The sequence below is a fragment of the Falco peregrinus genome, chromosome Z (genome assembly GCF_023634155.1).
Source record: "Falco peregrinus isolate bFalPer1 chromosome Z, bFalPer1.pri, whole genome shotgun sequence".
Taxonomy (NCBI): Eukaryota; Metazoa; Chordata; class Aves; order Falconiformes; family Falconidae; genus Falco; species Falco peregrinus.
In genome coordinates, this window is record NC_073739.1 from 37,625,692 (window position 1) to 37,644,905 (window position 19,214).

The window sequence follows — 19,214 nt, forward strand, 5'->3', positions numbered from 1 at the left end:
TGCAGGTGGAGGAGTGACCTGTTACCCAAACTTTCGTGCTGGTTCCTAATTCTGTATCTGATAGTGGTGCTTTTGAAAGCTCATTATCATCTATGAGAGCCTTTTCACACTCTCCAAATACAGCAGTAGGATATTTACTTTGTTGTGTTTTGTGATTTTTTCCAGTAAATTGCTTAATGCTTTATTGCAGTTTGCAGGCAGGGAACTGTTCATTTTAAGCAACAAATGTTAACTAGGAATGTACTGTTGTGGTTTTGGTTTTTTGTTTGTTTTGGCTAACAGTCTTTGAGAATATTTTTAACTCTATATTAAACATAATTGCCCTGTCTATGGCAAAAAAACCCTCTTTTCTTTGGGCACTTAAGTGTTTTTAAGTCTACCAATTATTTCTAAATTAAAATTGTCCTATTACAACCATTAATGTATTTCCAAATTTCTGCAGAGTCTCTTGCTATATTACTCTTCAGATATGTTTCTTGTCTTTTTGGTTTTTTTCTTCTTCTCCCTTCTGCTTTCGTCTTTTTCTTGACAGCCTGTATATGATTTTTCTCTTTCCCTACTCTTCTTAATCTGTGAAGGACCATCATTCTTTTTCTCATGTGCGTCCATTTTTTTCTGCAGATATAGCATTTCGTTACCCTTCCAAGGAAGGATATTTAAATAGCAAGGTTTTTAATTTTTAAAACTCTCTTGGTTCTTTCTCAGTTTCTGTTTTGGTTTGTGATAAGAAAGTAATTAATTTCCCTCATTCCCATGTGCTTTAAACCTGTGGACAGTGTTTTTGGATGACTTCTGTCTTTCATGTCAAAATAAAATGAGTTTTTATTTTGATAACATTTCAAACACCCAAATTTGTCATTAGGGAATTCTTCAGCTTTCAAACCTTCCTACAGGATCATTATTTTTCATGATAAATGAGAGTTAAAATCTTCATCAGTTGTGCCTATGCTTGGATATAAGATACAAAGCTGTAACATCTGCTACTTAGAATGATGTAACTGATCTGGTATTTAAAAATTCCAGAGTGAGTAGGTAGTTGTGGGAGATGGTATGAACACTTTTAGCAGGTGCCTTGCTTTCCGGTAACAATAGACCTTAATATGGGATTATAGATAAGTGACTTTTTAGTATTTATTGGTTGATGTTTTCACTAGAGTCTTGTTTGAGTTTCACATTTTTATGTGGTATACAAATATTCAAGCAAGTAAACACTATTAACAGAGTAGTTAATAGGCATATGAAGTATTGAGCCAAAGCCAGAATTTGCAGTGAGTAAACATGGGGCAGAAATAGGAATGTGAAGGCGAAGGAATCTATTTTGGAGCAGGGAGTTGTTCTTGTGCTTTGAAAATACTCAGGAACACACAACAGGTTTTTTTGAGCTTCACAGCTAAGATTGCTTTGCTGTAGATTTTACAGCTTTCATTGTTCTCTTTATTGAAATAATTTGTTTCCAAAGTTTTATACCACAGATGCTACAATGCATTGCATTTGTTTTTCTTTGCCAATTAATGAGTACTTTTTTTGTCATTTGTTACAAGTTTGTTTTTTTCATCTGGAAGTGATCTCATTTACAACACGTGGGAGATCTAAGCTGAAGAGAAAGTGAAAAAGTCATTTCACTTTAAGGATCATATTTGCTATTTTTATTGCAACCAAAGAAAAAAAATCTACAAGAGACAGTATTTTTGTGTCATTCCAGCATTAGTCATAAGAGCTATAGCATGAACTGAAGTCTGCATATACACCTAAAACATAGCATTTTGCTCTTGTGTGCTGATGCCGTTAAGAGTCCTCTCCTCGCCGCCTCAAATGCAGTTCAGTTCAGCACTGGATGCTGCAGTCTTTGATTGTGGTGCAGGTCACGTAGCAGTGAATGAACAAGATTGCATGAATAATGTGCTTTTTATTCAGCGATTGGATAAAAACGAATGCCCTCAACACCTACGTACATCCAATCTCCACCACTTCCTGTGTGCTTATTCTTCCTGAAGCTTTAATTATTTATCCTTGGAGAGAATTTGACAGTTACAAGTAGTCACGACTCAGCAGGTTAACCCTGCAAACACCAGAACCAATCTCCAAATCAAGTACACTCGAATGTCTCATGGAATCAAATGTTGATTTTGAAGTGATATGACTCCCAATTAACAGAAAAAAATTGTCACACCTAAATACTTCATATTTTTAAATGTAACACTGTTTTTAATGAAATTAAAATTGGCCTAATATTCTTGCTACTTTCAAGAAGTAGTCTTTGAAGAGTGTGATATGCTCTAAATACTGCCATTGGCATTCAGCAATGAAAATGCGTTTTCAGGAGAGAATGGTCAAGTAATGGGGAAAGCATCATTAGTTAACAAGCCAAAATAGGGGCAGAGTTTCTCATAATGCATAGTGATGAGAAAAAGAATTGCATTACATAAGGTGTCTGCTGATTTTGCTACTTGGTCTTGATCAAATGTGTTCAGATTGTGGCAAGACTGTATGCATAGTAGAAGTCTGTATATCAATATACATTAAGAGAAAAAGAGCCTTAGAAATAAACTGCTTCTTTATATGTAGAGAAAGGGAGGTAGAGCATGTATGCATGTGTATATATGTATATGAATATGTATACATTTTGTCTACTTGATCTGAGTGTATGAAGATAATCAAAGAAACAATAAAATTATTTTTAATGTGAACATTTTGTTTACTAAAACTATGTGTTATGTGGTTGCATTTTAGATGCCAGTGCTAGGAAGGCCAATATTAGACTACATTACCGTTTCCCATGCCCTCTGCTCCCCCTGGAAATAGTACCCTGCACAGACTGAGGGGTTTTTTTTCATACTTATTTTGGGGAGGGCTTCCACACTTTCATATCAAAATTAGCAGTAACAGCAGAGTATCGTTACTCCTGGGGTCCAAAATAAGGATCCAGAATAGCACAGATAAATTTGTGTATGTTTTTACCTGTAGATTGTACCCTTGCTCTGCTGAATAATGTTACTGTGTTATCTGACTGGACTGCATGAATCACGGGAGCTGAGGGCAGAGCTGTCTCTATCATTAGGCTGCATAATGTAGGAGTATGCTCAGCACTGGATGATTGATTTAGGACTTGAGAGTTACCTAGAAAATCTACACCTGATACAGACCTTATTTATCTCCCCATGCTAAGAACAGACTTGAAAGTGTAATGTGAGGTGGTTTTGGTTTGTGCTTTTGCTTACAAACAGTAAATAATTGGGTGACTGAGTACAGTAGCAATTTACCCAGAGTTGTGACAGCCTCTCTGAATTTTTAAGAAACAGTACGTTTTTTTCTTGAAAGTAACATAGTGGTCCCGTGAACAATTAATTCACAGAAGACATCTCCCCTGTGTTATGTGAAAATTTATGTATTGACAGTGGTTCCTTTTTACCTTTTGTTCTAGGAATTGTTAACTGTAAATATTAGGGTTAAGCTTATTTCAAGCCTGTTGGTAAACCACAGATTGCATAGTGTCATATTTAGTGCTGTTGAAATGAATGTGCAACTGTACAGCTAGTCCAGTGGTTGAGGTTTGCCAAAATACTGAGGAATCCTGAGTTTTGTATTCTAATCAGTGATAGTAATCATGATTGTGGTGAGACAGATGAACTGAAGTGGTTCTAATTGCTTTGGTATATGGAACTTGGCAACCTGAGATTTTAAATTACTGAGTGTTAGCATGAGAGATATTGAGATAGCCATAATAAAAACAAGTATACCAAAGTCAATGATGTGCAAAGGTACTATTGAGTGATTATTTTAAGAATTTACGACAGGTCTACACAAAGATATGGGTGAAAGGTAGGTTGCCATATTTTGGGAGACAGGTTAAGGGCATATGAACAGTCTCAGGATTTTGTGGAAAGGGAAATGTGGTCTGAAGCTCCAAACTTAGGTTAGGAAGCCTTTCTTCCTCCTAAATGTAAACACTGTTCTATCACATAATACTTTTTGCTATTATGTGGAGAGAAAAGTGTCTTTTTGCTCCAATACAGTGACAGCAAAACAACTCCTGCAAACCATGTTGACTATATTGCCGATGTCTTCGGCACTGTCTGTGAAGTTTTGCAATGCTGGTAATATATCTGATAATACATAAAACATGTTTATTAAAATAATTAGATTTTAAGAAATACGTGCTAACAGTACGGTCCCTTCCTTTCTGGAGGCATGGGTAGAATTTCACTTTTTCTCTGCCTGCTTACTCCATGAAAAATGTGTCATTACTTAACATCTTTGAAACCTTCCCTTCTCTGTAGTTTCTGGCTGAATTTGGTCAGTGGTTTCATTAACTGTTAATTGACCAATGATACACAGATACTTACAGAGTTACTGAGCAGCTACAGAGGTAACCAAGGAATGGAGACTAGGCTGAAGGGTCATAAACTTGATAGTCACTGTGTATACGTAAATGACACTTCAGTGGTAGTTTCCTAGCAAATAATTTTAATCTACTTTGGCCAAAGTTCTGTTCAAAACAAATTAATTATGGTTTAGAGAAAAATTAGCTTTCTCCAAAAGGCACTTAACAGCCCTTAAAGAATACTTTCATACTGGTGAAGTTCAATAAATCTCCGGTGGTGGCAAATGAATATGCTGCTGGTTCAACTACTGTTTATTTATTAATAAGATTCTGGGCATCCGCTGTACAGAAAAGTTTCAGATTTTATTCCCTTGAAGTAAAAATTAATCTATAAAAGTGAAAATTTGTTGTGGGGAATAGAAAAATGCCTCTTTATTTTTGACTGTTACTATCTATGTTATGAAGAATTTACCTCTTCTTTTAGTCATCCTTTTGATCTGATTGCTGATTCATAGCTTCAGGATAATTTTGTGGACATAATTAAGAATTACAGAAAGATGAGCTGTATGATCCTCCCTACACTGCTCACGCATCATGCTTTTGTTCACTGTGTATCACCTCTCCTGGTATTACATATCCATCCTTTCTCTGAAGTGATGGAAACGTGAATTTCTGCTGCAAAGGACCCCCTCAAAGCTGAGGAAGATGGTGACATACAGTCTTGCTTTCTTTCAGGAGCACAAGAAGCTAAAGTAGCAATTGAAATTGCATTGTTGGTCTGTGCAGTATGCTTCTGAACACGAGACAGGGAGGCAGGACATTGCTACCCTCTTAAAGAGGATTAAACTGTGGTCTTACTTTCTGATGGCGCACACTCATTTCTTGCTGCCATAACATAGCCTTGCAGGAATTTAGATACAAGTGTTTCATTTTCCGGATTCCCTCTTTGAGGTGTGATTTGCAGCCACCCGTACATAATAATGCTCCAGAGACAGATCATGTGCTCTGTAGAAAGGACAAGCTCCTTCCAGCTTCTTTTGCATCTTGGACAGCAGAGGGCAGGTGTTGGTTCTGTGTGACTGAAAGTTTATTGTGTGGAATGCTTGGTGTGTGCATATGATGAAAGGGTCTGTGTGCTAGAAGGAATTACAAAGATGTAGTATAAAGCATTTAAACACAATTTATGCTTTTTTGTGAATATATGAAGTTTTTTTCTAGCATAATATTATTTAGCTTTTTATTTAAAAACTTTTGTTTTGACCAAACATGTTAAAACAAAATGAAAACAGTATTGGCAAGGTAAGAAAGAGTGTCAGTCCAGGAACATTGGCTGTTGTCATGGTGGTCTGTGAACATTCACATTGTTATTTGAGTCAGTGCACAGAGGAAAGATGTGTATATTTATTTCTGATAGAAAATGTTGTGCACTAGACATGGCATTCCTAATGTTTGCATCTGAACAACAGATTTCTGCCAGTTTAGGTATGCCGGGCAGGCATATGTTGGTCAGGTGCTGTGCAAAAGCAGGCTTTTAGTATTTACATGGTATTATGTGAAAAATCTTGTTTCTATTGGAGTAGTTTCTTGCGCTTGGGTAGACTAGCAACTTTAATGGGACAAAGCACCACTGTGGCATTGTTTGGTAGTCCTAGAGAGGTAAAGTGCTAAATATTAGTTTAAAGGTAATTGCAGTTCATGGTAGTTGTAATAACAGTTAGAGAAGAGGCTTAACCAGCTGCTTCACTACATATAATAATTTCATAACAGTATAGATCCTTACTCTTTCCTCTCCTATTTGAAGTGGATAATAACAGCAGACAATCAACATTTATACAATGCTAACATGTTGACTGTAGTGGTAGTGTTCGGTTAGTCTTGCAGGTGTGCCGTCGCTTGTTGAATGACCCGGAGATAACAGCACTGTTGTTGCCAGCAGGTAGTAAGGCTGGTTGTTTTCAGTGCATCAGCAGGATTTTTCCTTCTGCTATACTTACTACTGTAGCAGGCCTTCTCAGGCTGTGTGGAGGCTTCAGTATCCTTTTTCTCTTTCTTCCTTCTGGAACAGAGAGCTGGGGTCATTGTCTCTGCCAGTGGCATTTCTCCTCCACCTCTTTGTACTGGCATCAGTGCTTCATCGAAGCCCAGTTCTCAGTAAGCACCATGATATGGTGAGCGCCATCAGGCTACAGACTCTCATAGCTGACCATTTCCTCCCATTCTGGGATAGCTCCTCTGACCTTGATACCCATCAAATAGCTGTGTTTGGCCAGTAGGCTTCAGTTTCTGCTTGTCTGTTCAATCTCTGGCCAAGTTTTTGGCTCCAGCCTCTCTCCTGTACATCCTTACTACATGTCTTTGTTGTTACCTGAAATCTTGTCCTCGCTCACGTGCCCAAAGTCCTTTGGAGAACTGCTGACCTTCATAATATCAGTGGCTTCCATACTTTCTCAACCTTAATTGTACTGAAGCTTCTCAGGGGCTTGTCTTGCTTGAGCAGAAACCCCCAGATTTTATGAGGGTACCTAGAGAAAGTCACTATATACTTCTGTTTTGGCAAAGAAATGCACAAGTTGCTGTGGATGACTATAGAACAGCACACACATCTTCTCCATTCTGCTGCCACTCTAAACTTTTTTTAATCTTTGAGTCCTCTTTAGAGTGAAGGATTCTTGCCACTCCTCTGGTCTGCTTCAGTGCATGGAGTTTCAGAAGGAGTTTCTCAGTCTTCTCATCTGCAGCTGTTTTACTTCTTGCCTTTCCTCACATTACTAGCAATGGAATTTGTAAACTTCTGTCCATTAAGTGATCATGTAAACAGCTCTTTAAACAGCTATTTAAATTCTGCCACCCACCTCTGCTTCATTACCAGATCTTTCACAGGTTGGCTACCCTGTTTGCCTGTCTAGGTGGTCCGGCTTAAATGTAAGAAAGGCAAGCAACCTAAGGATACATCCTTAATACACACATGCACGTGTGCATACCTGCGCACACGCACATATACACGTGTCTGTGGATGCCTCTTCCTCGTGACTATTCCCAGAAAGAAGTTAACCATCACTTCAGGTCAGATAACAAGCAGCATTAACGTAGACAGGTACAGTGACTCACACCAGCAATTTGTACAAATAATGCAAAAGTACCCCACATCCTGGATTTGCCAGGATGAGGGCTGATGTGAATAACCCTCCACTGGCACTGTTATCCACTGCGGCACAATTGCCAGAATTCTTTCAGTACAAGCCTGATCAGTAATGGCTTTGCTATAAATAGAGCACGGCATGTAACTCTTTGCTTGCCAAGAAAATCTGTGTGGTTTGGTGGCACAAGTTAGTGGGTTGTGTTTCAGGGTGAAGAGTATGCCAGTGGGTATTAGGTGTTTGTCCTGGCCTATGCAATTAATGAATTTCCTCTCCCTTTTCATAGCCCTTGACTGCTTATTCCTACGCTCGCACTGCCTTCCGTTCAATTTGTTTAGTGAATCAGCGTCCAGAACTGATCTGGTTGAAAAAAACAACAATTTTTTCTGTGTTATTCTTTAGCCAGATGCCACAGCATACATTTTATGGCAACACAGCAAAGGTGATGCGGTCAGTGACAGGAGGGCAAGAGCAGGCTGAACAGCTCTGCTACTGCCACAAAATCTTTACACATACTGCCAGAATTTTTGTCTGATGTGCAACATAAGACAAAGGTGGCCATTTATACCCTCTGTTGTTTTTTGGCTCTTTTCATTTTGATCATACTCCTTTAATTAGGGGAGGGGGAACCTATGGATTTGGGAAAGTTGATGTTTTTAATGGACTGCTCTCTGCTCAGGCAACGTACTATTAGCCCTGCCAGATGCCAAAAGCTACAAAAAAGAGCACTGTGCATTTCTTCTTTTCCATTGCGGTTCTTGCCAGTATTTAGCTACTCTAATAAAAGAGTGGGTACTGGATTATAAATCTTCTCGTGGTGGTAAATTTATATACATACTGTATATGTAAAAAATTATTTTTGCTTGCATTTAAAAAGGGAAAATATTAATAAACCAATTTAAATTTTCATAAAAGTGAACATGGTTTTTGAATGGCAGCCAATGAAATATCATGTTTTAATTATCTATACCTCATACACATTTTAATCAGTTTACCTAGAAATCTTGTACAAAAGTTCAGAAACAATTGAAATTCCCAGACTTGCATTTAGACTGTGAAACCTGCGATAAAATTCCACTCCTATTAAAGTCAATAGGAAACTCATCAAGTCAGAACTTCATATACAGCTTTTTTTAAAGCAACTTTGCAAACTGTTCCTAGGGACAATAAGATATAAACAGAATAAAAAGAAAGTACTCACACACACACACACAAAATTAACAAAAAAACCACCAGAACAAAAATAGGCACCTTATTACAAAGTAGAAAAGAGAACAACTGAATTATTAAATGCATCTCATGAATGAGAACCAAAAAGATGCTGGATTAACAAATAAGTAAATGACTAGCTTCCCATCAAAAGAAGACAGCAAAAAGAGTTCTTGCATAATTTGTCAGTGAACTAGTTTGCTATTTTACTCCAATTATTTTGATTCTTTAAAACAAAAACACTTGGAGACACTTGGACGTTAATGCCTATATACCCAGAAGAACTGGGTATATACATTCCCATCAGTATGAGTGCATTGCAGGACCAGAGAGAAGGTTATGGGCCTCTCATTACATTATTCACAGTGCAGTACAGTTTGTCAGCCATGTGATAGTTTGTGGACACAGAAGAAAACATGGCTGGGAGGTATTGCTTTGGGAAGCGGGGTCCCTGTCTAGGGTGATGCTCCAGCTGGGGTGTGTCTCCTGGTGCAGAGGGCTGGCAGTAGCTTGGGGCAGGGAGGAGTGCCTGCATAGGACTGTGGCAGATCTAGGCAGCCACACAGTCATGGCTGAGCTTTAGATTGTGCTTGGGATATACAGCCTGCTTACACTGCTGCTACTTCTCTTTCTCACCTCGGGCTGGCTTAGAGAAAGCAAGAATTAACTGTAAAAATTTATGGTTTCGCAAGAGCAGGTCCCATGTTACAAAGTTGATTTAGTACTGGTTTGCAGATTTAATGCGCTCCCCTGTCTGATCCTGCCTTACAAAAGCTTAGTGTCATGTTCAGATTTGGATATTATCTCAGATCCATCTTTACTCTGAACTTTTATAGTGTGTTGACTTTTAACAATAGGCCCCCAGGAACCACTAATGGAGCACAAGGAGTTACAAGTTTCATTTTCTTCCGACTATTTCATGTTATATTTCACAGAGTGAAAGGTCTTAAGACAGAATTGTTTCAGTATTTTCAACTAACAGAAAAAATGTCCCTCTTGTTTAAGGTCAGCTTCTGGCTCAAAACCTAAGCATCCACACAGAAATTTGTAGGCGTATTTCAGATCTTGATTTATATTCCACTGATGTAAATTAAGTTGGAAGTTGATCATTAATGATTAATGATCACTGGTTTTGAACAGTAATACTTCCAGCAGTATGGTTTCCCAGAGAAATAACTTGCAAAGCCGGAGATAATGCTCCCATTTACTGGTGCAGCCCACCCTTAGCAATAAGGTTGCCACGGGAACAGCAAAACACTGATTGGGTGAGAGAGAAGGGGCGAGAATGAAAGGGAGATGGGGGCATTTTACAGCAGGTTTTTGTCAAAATAAATCAACTAGAATCTGTTAAGGGTCGGGGGGAGTGGGGGGGTGGGCGGGAGGGCAGGGCATGCTTGTGTGCTAGTGGAGAACCATACCCTCTGTCTACAGGCCTTGTGGTTTTTTTATGGTGGCTGGGGTCTTTTTTGCATAGGACAGTAAACTGAGGTCTGATGCAAACACCCAGTATGGAGAGAAAAAAAAAAAAGTAAGTGATGTCAGCCCTATGGTTTTTTCCTGCAAAATATTTTGAAGTAGAGGTATATAGCCATAGCTCCTTTTAATGACACTGATGGAAACCTCAGTGTCTTTCAATATTTCTGTCAGTTATGCAGTGAGTCTCTCTTGAAATCACAGGAGCATGTAACTGAGCTCTGTGTGCAGAAGTATCAGAGACACAGAGGTAGACAGAGTATGATGTATTAAGTATGTACAAACAGAATAGGTAAATTATTTAGAAATATTTTTTTATTGAAATAGCTACACACCTTCATAAGGAGGTTAGATCATAATGCTTTTTAGCTTGTCTTGATGTTATCTTGCTTGTCTGTAACTACATCGTCTGAGGTATCGCATAAATAAAGCTGGATTAAGCTGATTAATGCATGGATAAAAGATTGCTGGTATATATCTAGCTCGTGCGAAGAAAGCTGGTATTTTCCCTTGTCAATTAATTAAGAAGTGTCCCCACAGGATATTAGAAGCCTTTGTACTATTGAAAAGCTATTATTATTATTATTATTATAGGAATTGACCATTTGTGATATTAAAGATCCTACAAGAGAATTTACTAAAGCAGAGCATTAACACTTATGTCCATCATATTACAATGTGAGGAATAGCATCCTATTTCCTGATGGTTTACTGCATTATAGTGGCATTAATTGTTTAGGGCTTATTGTAAACAGGAGTGTCAACTACGATGGCCCTATTGTTGCTCTGAAATGCAAGTCTGTTCCCAGTGTGCAGTAAGCCAATCTTCTGCACTGAGGCGAGATACTGTTTTATTACAGAGTTGTGCAAGTCTGGATGCTAGCAAACAAAGCTAGCATACTGCAGTACAAAGCTACAAACATTATATAAAAAATCTTACCACACTTTCCCTACCCAGAGGGCAGATCCGTATAGAAGATTTGCTATACAATTGCATATGCATTACCTAACTTATTTCACTACTACACACGCTCTCTGTGGAAGGGTCTTTTAGTGAGCCTAGGTCTTTCCCTTAGGGGGTGTGATTTTAGTAGCATAATGAAGGTAGCTCACTTCTAGGACAAGGCTAAAGACGGTAAGGGCTGACTAACCAGAGTTTAGTATGAACAAGATAGTCTAAGTACATATGGCTTGCATCTTGAACATAGGATGTTCTTTGTTTTGTCTTTCCCAAGGCTGACTCCCTTGATTAGAAGTCCCTTCATTCATCATTCTTGACAACTCTAGAGGGTCAGCTTGACCTAGACTCTGTGTACATATTTGTTTAACAGATAGTTAACCACTAAATCAGACTTCAGCACTAAATCAGAGTTCAAGAATTTGGGAGTTTAGACAATGCTGTGGCTGCTTTTTGTGTGCTAAAATTAAAACTGATACCAACATCTGTATTTAAGTTTGTCTGACATATTCACTGTTTCTTATAAATTAGCTAACCCAAATTCAGTTTGAATTTTTTTCCCCAAAGTCATTGTCTTTTAATGATTTTTAAATATATTTATTTATATATTATAATAATTATATATAAGTATATATTATATATAATAATAAAATAATTCAAATATAATATTTATATTTAAAATTAAAATATGCTCATTTTAAAATCATAGAATGGTTTGGGCTGGAAGAGACCTTAAAGGTCATCTAGTTCCAACCCCCCTGCCATGAGCAGGGACACCTTCCACCAGACCAGGTTACTTAAAGCCCCATCCAGCCTGGCCTTGAACCCTTCCAGGGATGGGGCATCCACAGCTTCTCTGGGCAACCTCTTCCTGTGTCTCACCACCCTCATAGTGAAGAATTCCCTCCTAATATCTAATCTAAGTTTATCCTCTTTTAGCTTAAAACCACTCCCCCTTGTCCTATCATGACGTGCCCATGTAAAAAGTCCCACTCCAGCTTTCCTGTAGGCCCCCTTTAGGTACTGGAAGGCTCCTATAAGGTCTCCTCAGAGCCTTCTCTTCTCCAGGCTGAACAATGCCTCTCTCAGCCTGTCTTTTTTTTTTTTAAATTCTCTTTAGTCCACAAGGAATTTTACTACCACTGGGCAGAAGCTGTGGAAATGCAAATAGCCTTTCAGCTGAATTTTGACAGTTTCTAGCACTTGCTTGTATAGAGTACATATTTAACCACAGTGTGTTACTGGAACTAGGTATTTTTACTGATCCTGATTATATAGTTAATACTTCTCTAAACATAGGTCACTAAAAGTCATCTTTTTTGCATGTGGCAGAGTTTCCTATTACAGCCCATGGAATGCAGCAGTTGCATTGCCATCATTTCCTCTTGATGGTGGTCACACCATCTCACCTGATTTAGGTTGTGTATTGAGAATGTCTCCTACCTTTGCATCTGCAGCAATTTAAATCCTTTTAAACTGAATCCTGACAATGGAAACAAAAGTGTCATTTCTCCCCTTTCCTCCCTCTAATCTTGCCCCCCCCCCCCAGTATCTTTTTTTTCCCCCTACCCTTTGCTGTTAATAGAACTTACTTGGTTCTGAAATACATGCTGCAAAGGTAAAGATACAGAAGGAGACACAGGTGGCACCAAGGATAAGCCCCTGAGAGCTGCTTGGAGGGAGAAAAGGAGAAACAGTCACATGAGACACAGACTGTGTCAGGGTCAGAGGAGGATCCATGATAAAACAGAACTGAAAAAACAACGGAGCAAAAATCTGAAAAAGAGTGAATGGCTAGAGATGCCAAAATTGCCAGTAGTTTGTAAGAAAAACTGTACTTAGAGGAAGTGTACAGCCCCTCACTGTGCGTGTATTGCTAGGATTATGCATTATTTTGCGTTTATCAACATTGGATTTCCACCCGCCATTTTATTAGAGGCAACAACGAACTCATTGTTTGGCGGACGTTTGTTACTTATGGTGGCAGTGTCTGGCTCATATCCCTGTGGAAAGAAAAGCAAAAGACTAATTTTCAAGTTGGATCCACTTTACTAGCTGACCTAGCATAGGTGCAGATAGAGAGATTAGAGAGATACGGCGGTTCGAATGTCAGTAGTGCTATAATATTAGTAGTTACAAGCTTGTTTAAGGTTGGCATCGTATAGTCAGTGTGTGAGCTACAGGCATGTTGGAGGTGCCAGAGACACTAAAATGCTCTGGGAATAGCTAGAATTCCCTAGAATAGCTAGAATCCTAATTTTAAGTCCAGTTTCTGCCTATTACAAAGTCCCCTAATTTCTTTCATTATTTCCTGGAGCTGGATTTGAACTTGCTGCCTGTAGGGCAAAATCAACTACTTTTTCTAGTCCCAAGAACTACAAAAGGCAAGGTTTTAAAATGTTCAGTTCTCCCAGTTTAGGGCCAGATTCGTAAAGACCAGTTCCCAGTCAAACACTGAAATGAGCACCAGGTTTCAAGCGGTGGGTAATTCAGTGGCTGCTACTCCTTTTCAGTGTCTGATGTCAGATTTCCAGGAGACCTCAACATCCATTGGATATCTTGGTAGGGTTTCTGTGTCCAGTAAAGCCATGTCAGAAATTAATCCTTTTGCAGTGCTCTGGGAAGCTTTTATCTTGTAGCTTTCCATCTGCCTCTCTTTCAGATGATCATATTGCTTTTAAATATCTACTCTGCTAATAGAGTAAATATGTATATGCATTTTTTTTTTCAAGCAGTGCTTTGTGGTTTTTTGTTTCTTTGGTGTTTTTGGAAGATTTTTGGCTTTTTTTTGTGGTCGGTCTCTTTGGTTTTTGGGTTTTTTTGTATCGGGGGTCTCTGGAGTCAAACCTGTAAAATCTGTGAATCTGCTGGTGCACAGAGAGAGCAATTGAACATCAAACAAAATGTGCACATTCATGTTCCCATCCTGGATGTAAATGAACCGGCTGAATGAACACTTCAGGGAGATACCCAGACCTGACTCCCCGGTTTTCCTCACCTGCCGCCCCTGAGGACGCCCCATGCATTTCTCCAGCGACACCTGCTCTTCCACAGGGGCTTTGCAACCCGCCCCCTTCTGCTCAGACGCGGGCTTCATTTTCTGGTGCTGCTGCAAAAAAGGTGCCGCCTGTGCTCGAAATGGGATCTTCCACTATTTAGCAAGGCTTTGCTGAATGAGTCATCAAAGCTGGCTGGTATTGGCTGGGCTGGTGAGCACCCAAGGGATTGCCTGGCAGAGGCTGCGAGGCCTCGCTTCATTCACAGAAATGTGGGGATGCTAGCCAGCCCTTTCATTCACACACACAGAATCTCATTCACATTTTGCAGTTTCGCTAGCCGCTTCTAATGAAGAGAGCCGTTTGGGAACAATAGGGTTTTCTGGGCAGTAGAGACACATAAAAATAGGCTATCGTGTGTATATTTGCTGTTGCTATGCTAGGAGGATGAAGAGAGGAATGAATGCTCTGTGGATGCTATAGCAAGTTCGCAGTGTGGTGATGAAAGGCTATTCTGCAGATCACTAGAAACCTGCTTTTACACTGACTAGGATATTGCCATTACTCATCACTGCTGGGATAAGAGGTGCTGACTTAATTTAATGTGTCACGAATATACTAATTAAATACCTGTATTTGAGCTGGTTGTTTCACTGTATTTGCACTTTGTATACTGCAGCCTTTAGTCATGGGAGAGGGAAGGAATTCCATCGGATTTTTCCTTTAAATTGTGCTGCAGTTAGTAATTTGTTTAGAAAAATAACTGCACTATAGAACTTCTCTGGTCTGATTTTGTTTATAATGCAGTATATTGTCCTACATCCAAAAAATGTTTTGCAAGGAAGATCAATTTCTAGAAAAGAGCCATATGGCTTGTGATGGGCATTGTGTATCACAATGCTGTACACATATTGTATTTAAAAAAAAATGTAGGAGAAATGAAATATCTGTTTTCTGCATGTCTTGCTACTTCTCGGATCAAGTGTTTGTGGCTTACATTTATGTTTAGTAAGATCTGGTGCATTTTTTTTTTATTTTTCACTGCAGGATGTCAGTTTGCTGCTGCCTGGACTTTTGAATATTCTTTTAGGTTTTTTTCAGGTTTTCAGTATTAAATAAAACATTCCAGTGAATTGAAGATATTATTCTTGTTTTTCTTCAGAGTGAGTATCAGTGGTGAAAGAAAAAACATCTGTTAAGCCTGTTGTTGGGCATCAGAAAAATACTTTTCTTTACACATAGGTACTTAATGTAATTCCTGCATTAAAATAGAAGGTTGTTGTAGAGTAACAGGGGAGAAGGATTTCTCTGTATATCAGAAATTGAATGTAACAGTTTCTGTGAGAGACAGCATTGACACAAAGGCACTAGTAAAGTCTGTTAGACTGCTTCTGTGGAAGAAAATGTGTATATTCCTTAGTTCTGTCATCTGTTCTGAAAACCTTTAAGGTGCCTGTGTTTTGCTGGAGGGGGTGTGGGGGGGGTGGGCAGGAGGGGGTGTATATATGTGTAATTATCCAGGTATTTGCTATCTAATTGTGACTTCTTTATAGATTCCCAAATATGTGAGGTGGAAGAACATTTAAACAGAAGAATGAAGTGTGGTGGTGTTTCATAAAGGCTGTTAATTCAGTTTTAAAGGTAATTGCCTTTGGTACCAAAAGGGTGGGGGGAGGGGGTGGGGAGGAGGAATTAAAGGTTGGAAGGAAATACCTGTTTGAGAAGATAGGAAAAGGAAATTTGAGAATTGATTGGTGCTAGCATGCTCTAAGTGGGTGGATGGTTTTTTTTTTTTTCTTTTTCTTTTTTTTTTTTTTTTTTTTTTGCTACAGGAAGTGATTTGCAGTGTTCACTGAGCCTTTTGTTGAAAAGGGTCCTTCTCATTTGTGTGAGTCATGCTTTTGCTGTGAGCGAGTTGGCAGCTCTAAGCAGGACTGGGATCTCTGTCACAGAAAACTGTTACTTCACCCAACCTTAACGGGGAACCATCAGAAATTTCTTAAAAATATATTTTTTCTTGTTCTTCCTTATACTCTTTTTTACCCCAAAATCTTGTTATCCGTCTGTGTTGTTATGAATCGCCTGCTATGTTAGCACAGACATCTCCTGTGTTGGCATCAGGTTTGCCAGAACATATGCAGGAAACCAGATAGAAGGGCATGCTTCAACGTACCAAGTATAACCGCTTCAGGAATGATTCAGTGACATCAGTTGATGATCTTATTCACAATTTGTCCATGAACAGCAAGGTCTCAGCAGTTGCTACGACTTCAACAGCATCTTCGTACCTGGTCTCACCAGAGGTTCCCCACAAGGACCAAGAAGATGGACCCACCACCCTATGTAACCTCATCCATAAAGTGTCCCACTTGAAACTCTCTAACACAGGCAGCCTTTTGGGTATCAAAAACCTCTCCTCTGCAGTAAAGGAACTTGCTGTCTCCAGGTTGCAGGGAAGCTCGAGTGCTTCTAGCTCAGCAGCAGGGGCTTCAGACAACACATGTAACCTTGTCTCTGCCACTTCGTGTTCTCAGCAGGACGTGAGCAAGATGAGTATGGGGAAAAAAACACGGTCAGATGAAACGCACCCGGGAGGTGAAGACTGGAATCAAAGTAGCAGCTTTGTCAATAAACCCTCTCAAGGATGGCTGCACTCGAGTGAGAAGATCCTGGGACCTGGTGTGACGTACATTGTGAAGGTTGGTCTGATTTATTCCATTCTCTGTTTTTATCAATGAAAAAATTTCTGCTGGTTTTGGTGACAGACTAGACAGGCTGAAAGGATCTCTATTTGTATATTCTTTTTTTTGTGCATAGTGCATGGTATACAAATGCAGGAGGGCAGGGCTGGCAAGCTTGGTTACTTTGTTAAATTAGAGCAAACCTGCAGATAGGTTCTTTGTCAGGTAATGTTGTACACTGTGTAAAAATACTGTTCCTAAGATAAAAGCTGGGTTTAGCTGAATTTAGGTTTTCATTGTAATCTGTCATACTGTATATATCTTGGATAGGTTTCAGTATGTCTGGTGCAATACATAGGAGGAAAGAAAGTCTCCTTGATATGTGAAGAACTGTTAATCTTGCATGATATTTTTTGAGGTTTGAAAATACCTCTAAGGACATGTGTGTTTTTAAAGCAAAATTGTATTTGAAATCTTAAAGCAGTAAGGCACAGAGCGCAATTCTTACTGTGTTCCACAAATAGAAATACTGTTGTGGGTAGAACAGGAAAATGCAGCTTGTTTTACATAACGAGAATTCAGCCACCTCAAATGTTATTGCTCTTTTCAGTTCATTGATAGAGCATGTCAAGAGAAGAATATCCTAAGTTTACAGGGTAATATTTCCATATGCTTTGAAAGTATTTTGAAATAATCTGTTAAATTAGAGCCTTTGAGAGAAGAGTATGTGCAGTGTTTTTGTAGTTGGGTAAGGTTCTGGTTACACCTTCCAGCACAGTGTGCAGAAAATGTAAAAATAACATTATTGTCCAGAATTTGTTCTTCAATCACAGTGTTTTATTTGCTGAGTGATTTTTGTACCTTAAGTGTTAAACTGTTTTGTAGGAGACTATTAATAAGATTACAAGTCTATTTTTAATCTTGATTTATTTTGGGTATAAAAGTCGCAGTATGACTTTATATCAGGATGTTTTAAAACTGAGTGACAGCCTTGTTCCTTAACTCTCGCCAGTTTTTTTCAAGTCTCATCAAAAGGACAGTGCATATTTAACAGCTGGAGCACTAGGAAGCAGTTTTCATTTCTTTCTTGTAGTGGTGATGGTACATTTTGCAAGTGATGGTAGACTGAGTAAGTTGGCTAATTCAGAGCACTATTGAAATTGTACTGTCTTTTTTTACTAATCTGAAATTTACTGGAACTACAAAAAAAGTCAGTGCTACCTTTCAGAACATAAACTGCTGATCTGTTACTGTTTGAGAAGTGTCTCAATAAAAAAAAAACCCACTGATGCTATGTATAGTGGTGCTGAGACCCTGTTGTTCTTCTGCACAGAAATATTCTGGTTAATGAAGGTCATTTACCATTTCCCCATTAGCTCAGGGAACTCAAATATTTTATTTTTTAGTTTGCATATGATGCTGCAAGTAGGCAGATAATGACTGTGAGAATTCACTGCTGCTGTTTGTTTTACCTGAAGCTATCGTTATGAAGCAGAACAAACACTGTATTCATTTTCTTAATTTTTTCAGTGGTTGACCTTCTGTATGCCAGAGGAAGCTGATATCCTTGAATTGAAAAGAGAATTAAAATTATATACAAGTGGACTTAGAGTTAAAGTTAATAATTAACCCATATCTAACACAGATAGTAGAACAAGTATTGTAATCAGTGCAGCTGGTGTCAAATACATGAAAGTGTATGTATACACATTGTTTATTAGAATTTTCAAAATAAATCGTAAGCAGCATACAACTTACATTTTAGGTGTTTGTTAATGTCATTAAAATGTATGGAATCTAGATTATTGCTTGTATTAGAAAAATAGTGTTATATCTTTACCTTCACGCTCTCTGTCATGTGGAGTCACAGAACATGGCACTAAATGTAAAAACAAAGGTTAAAAATAAATATAAAAATCAGTGGTTAATGAGTGAATGAAAATAAAGTGGTCCTGGTTAGTTCATAATTTGTCTGTTCATTAAGTGTCTCAGAATTTTCCTCAGCAACTGCAGCATTCACATAGATAAGAATAGAAGTGCAGTTCCCACATCATTAAACATTGTTAGTTCCCAGGGCTTTTATGCGTTCAGACCATCAAATCAATACACAGATAATGTACACTGAAGGGAAACATTCCTTGGATACCTCATGGCTATATGGACTATCTGGGGGACTCGTACCATGTTTAATTAGTACCATATGCCTTGCAGAAAATTCCATATGCCATTAGTTAAATGAGACAAAAATTAATTTGTTGTTAACCAGCAAATCTTTTATCATTTTGTGTGTAGATGTGCACTGGGTTACTATTTTCTCATTAATACACATCTAAAACATGAAAATTACCTATGGGATAGGGTAAATTGTAACTACTGAGCAGTTTGATAATTCACATTGGAATATTCTGAAGTAAGAGACACAAAGTTCGTATGTGCAAT

General features: G+C 38.5%; 1 protein-coding gene across 2 annotated transcripts in view; it reads left to right on the forward strand.

Annotated features, from left to right (window-relative positions):
* The window catches only part of SHC3 (SHC adaptor protein 3), a 103,993-nt gene that overhangs the window by 21,638 nt on the left and 63,141 nt on the right, over window positions 1–19,214 (forward strand). Inside the window, exons 2-3 of one of the 2 annotated variants that reach the window (XM_027790083.2) lie at window positions 15,648–15,735; window positions 16,632–16,793. In XM_027790083.2, coding sequence (XP_027645884.1) covers window positions 16,644–16,793 — 150 coding nt within the window. In that variant the 5' untranslated portion in view covers window positions 15,648–15,735; window positions 16,632–16,643. Of the gene's footprint in view, window positions 1–15,647; window positions 15,736–15,977; window positions 16,794–19,214 lie in introns of those variants that run through there. The other variant, XM_005239832.4, reaches the window with a different exon arrangement.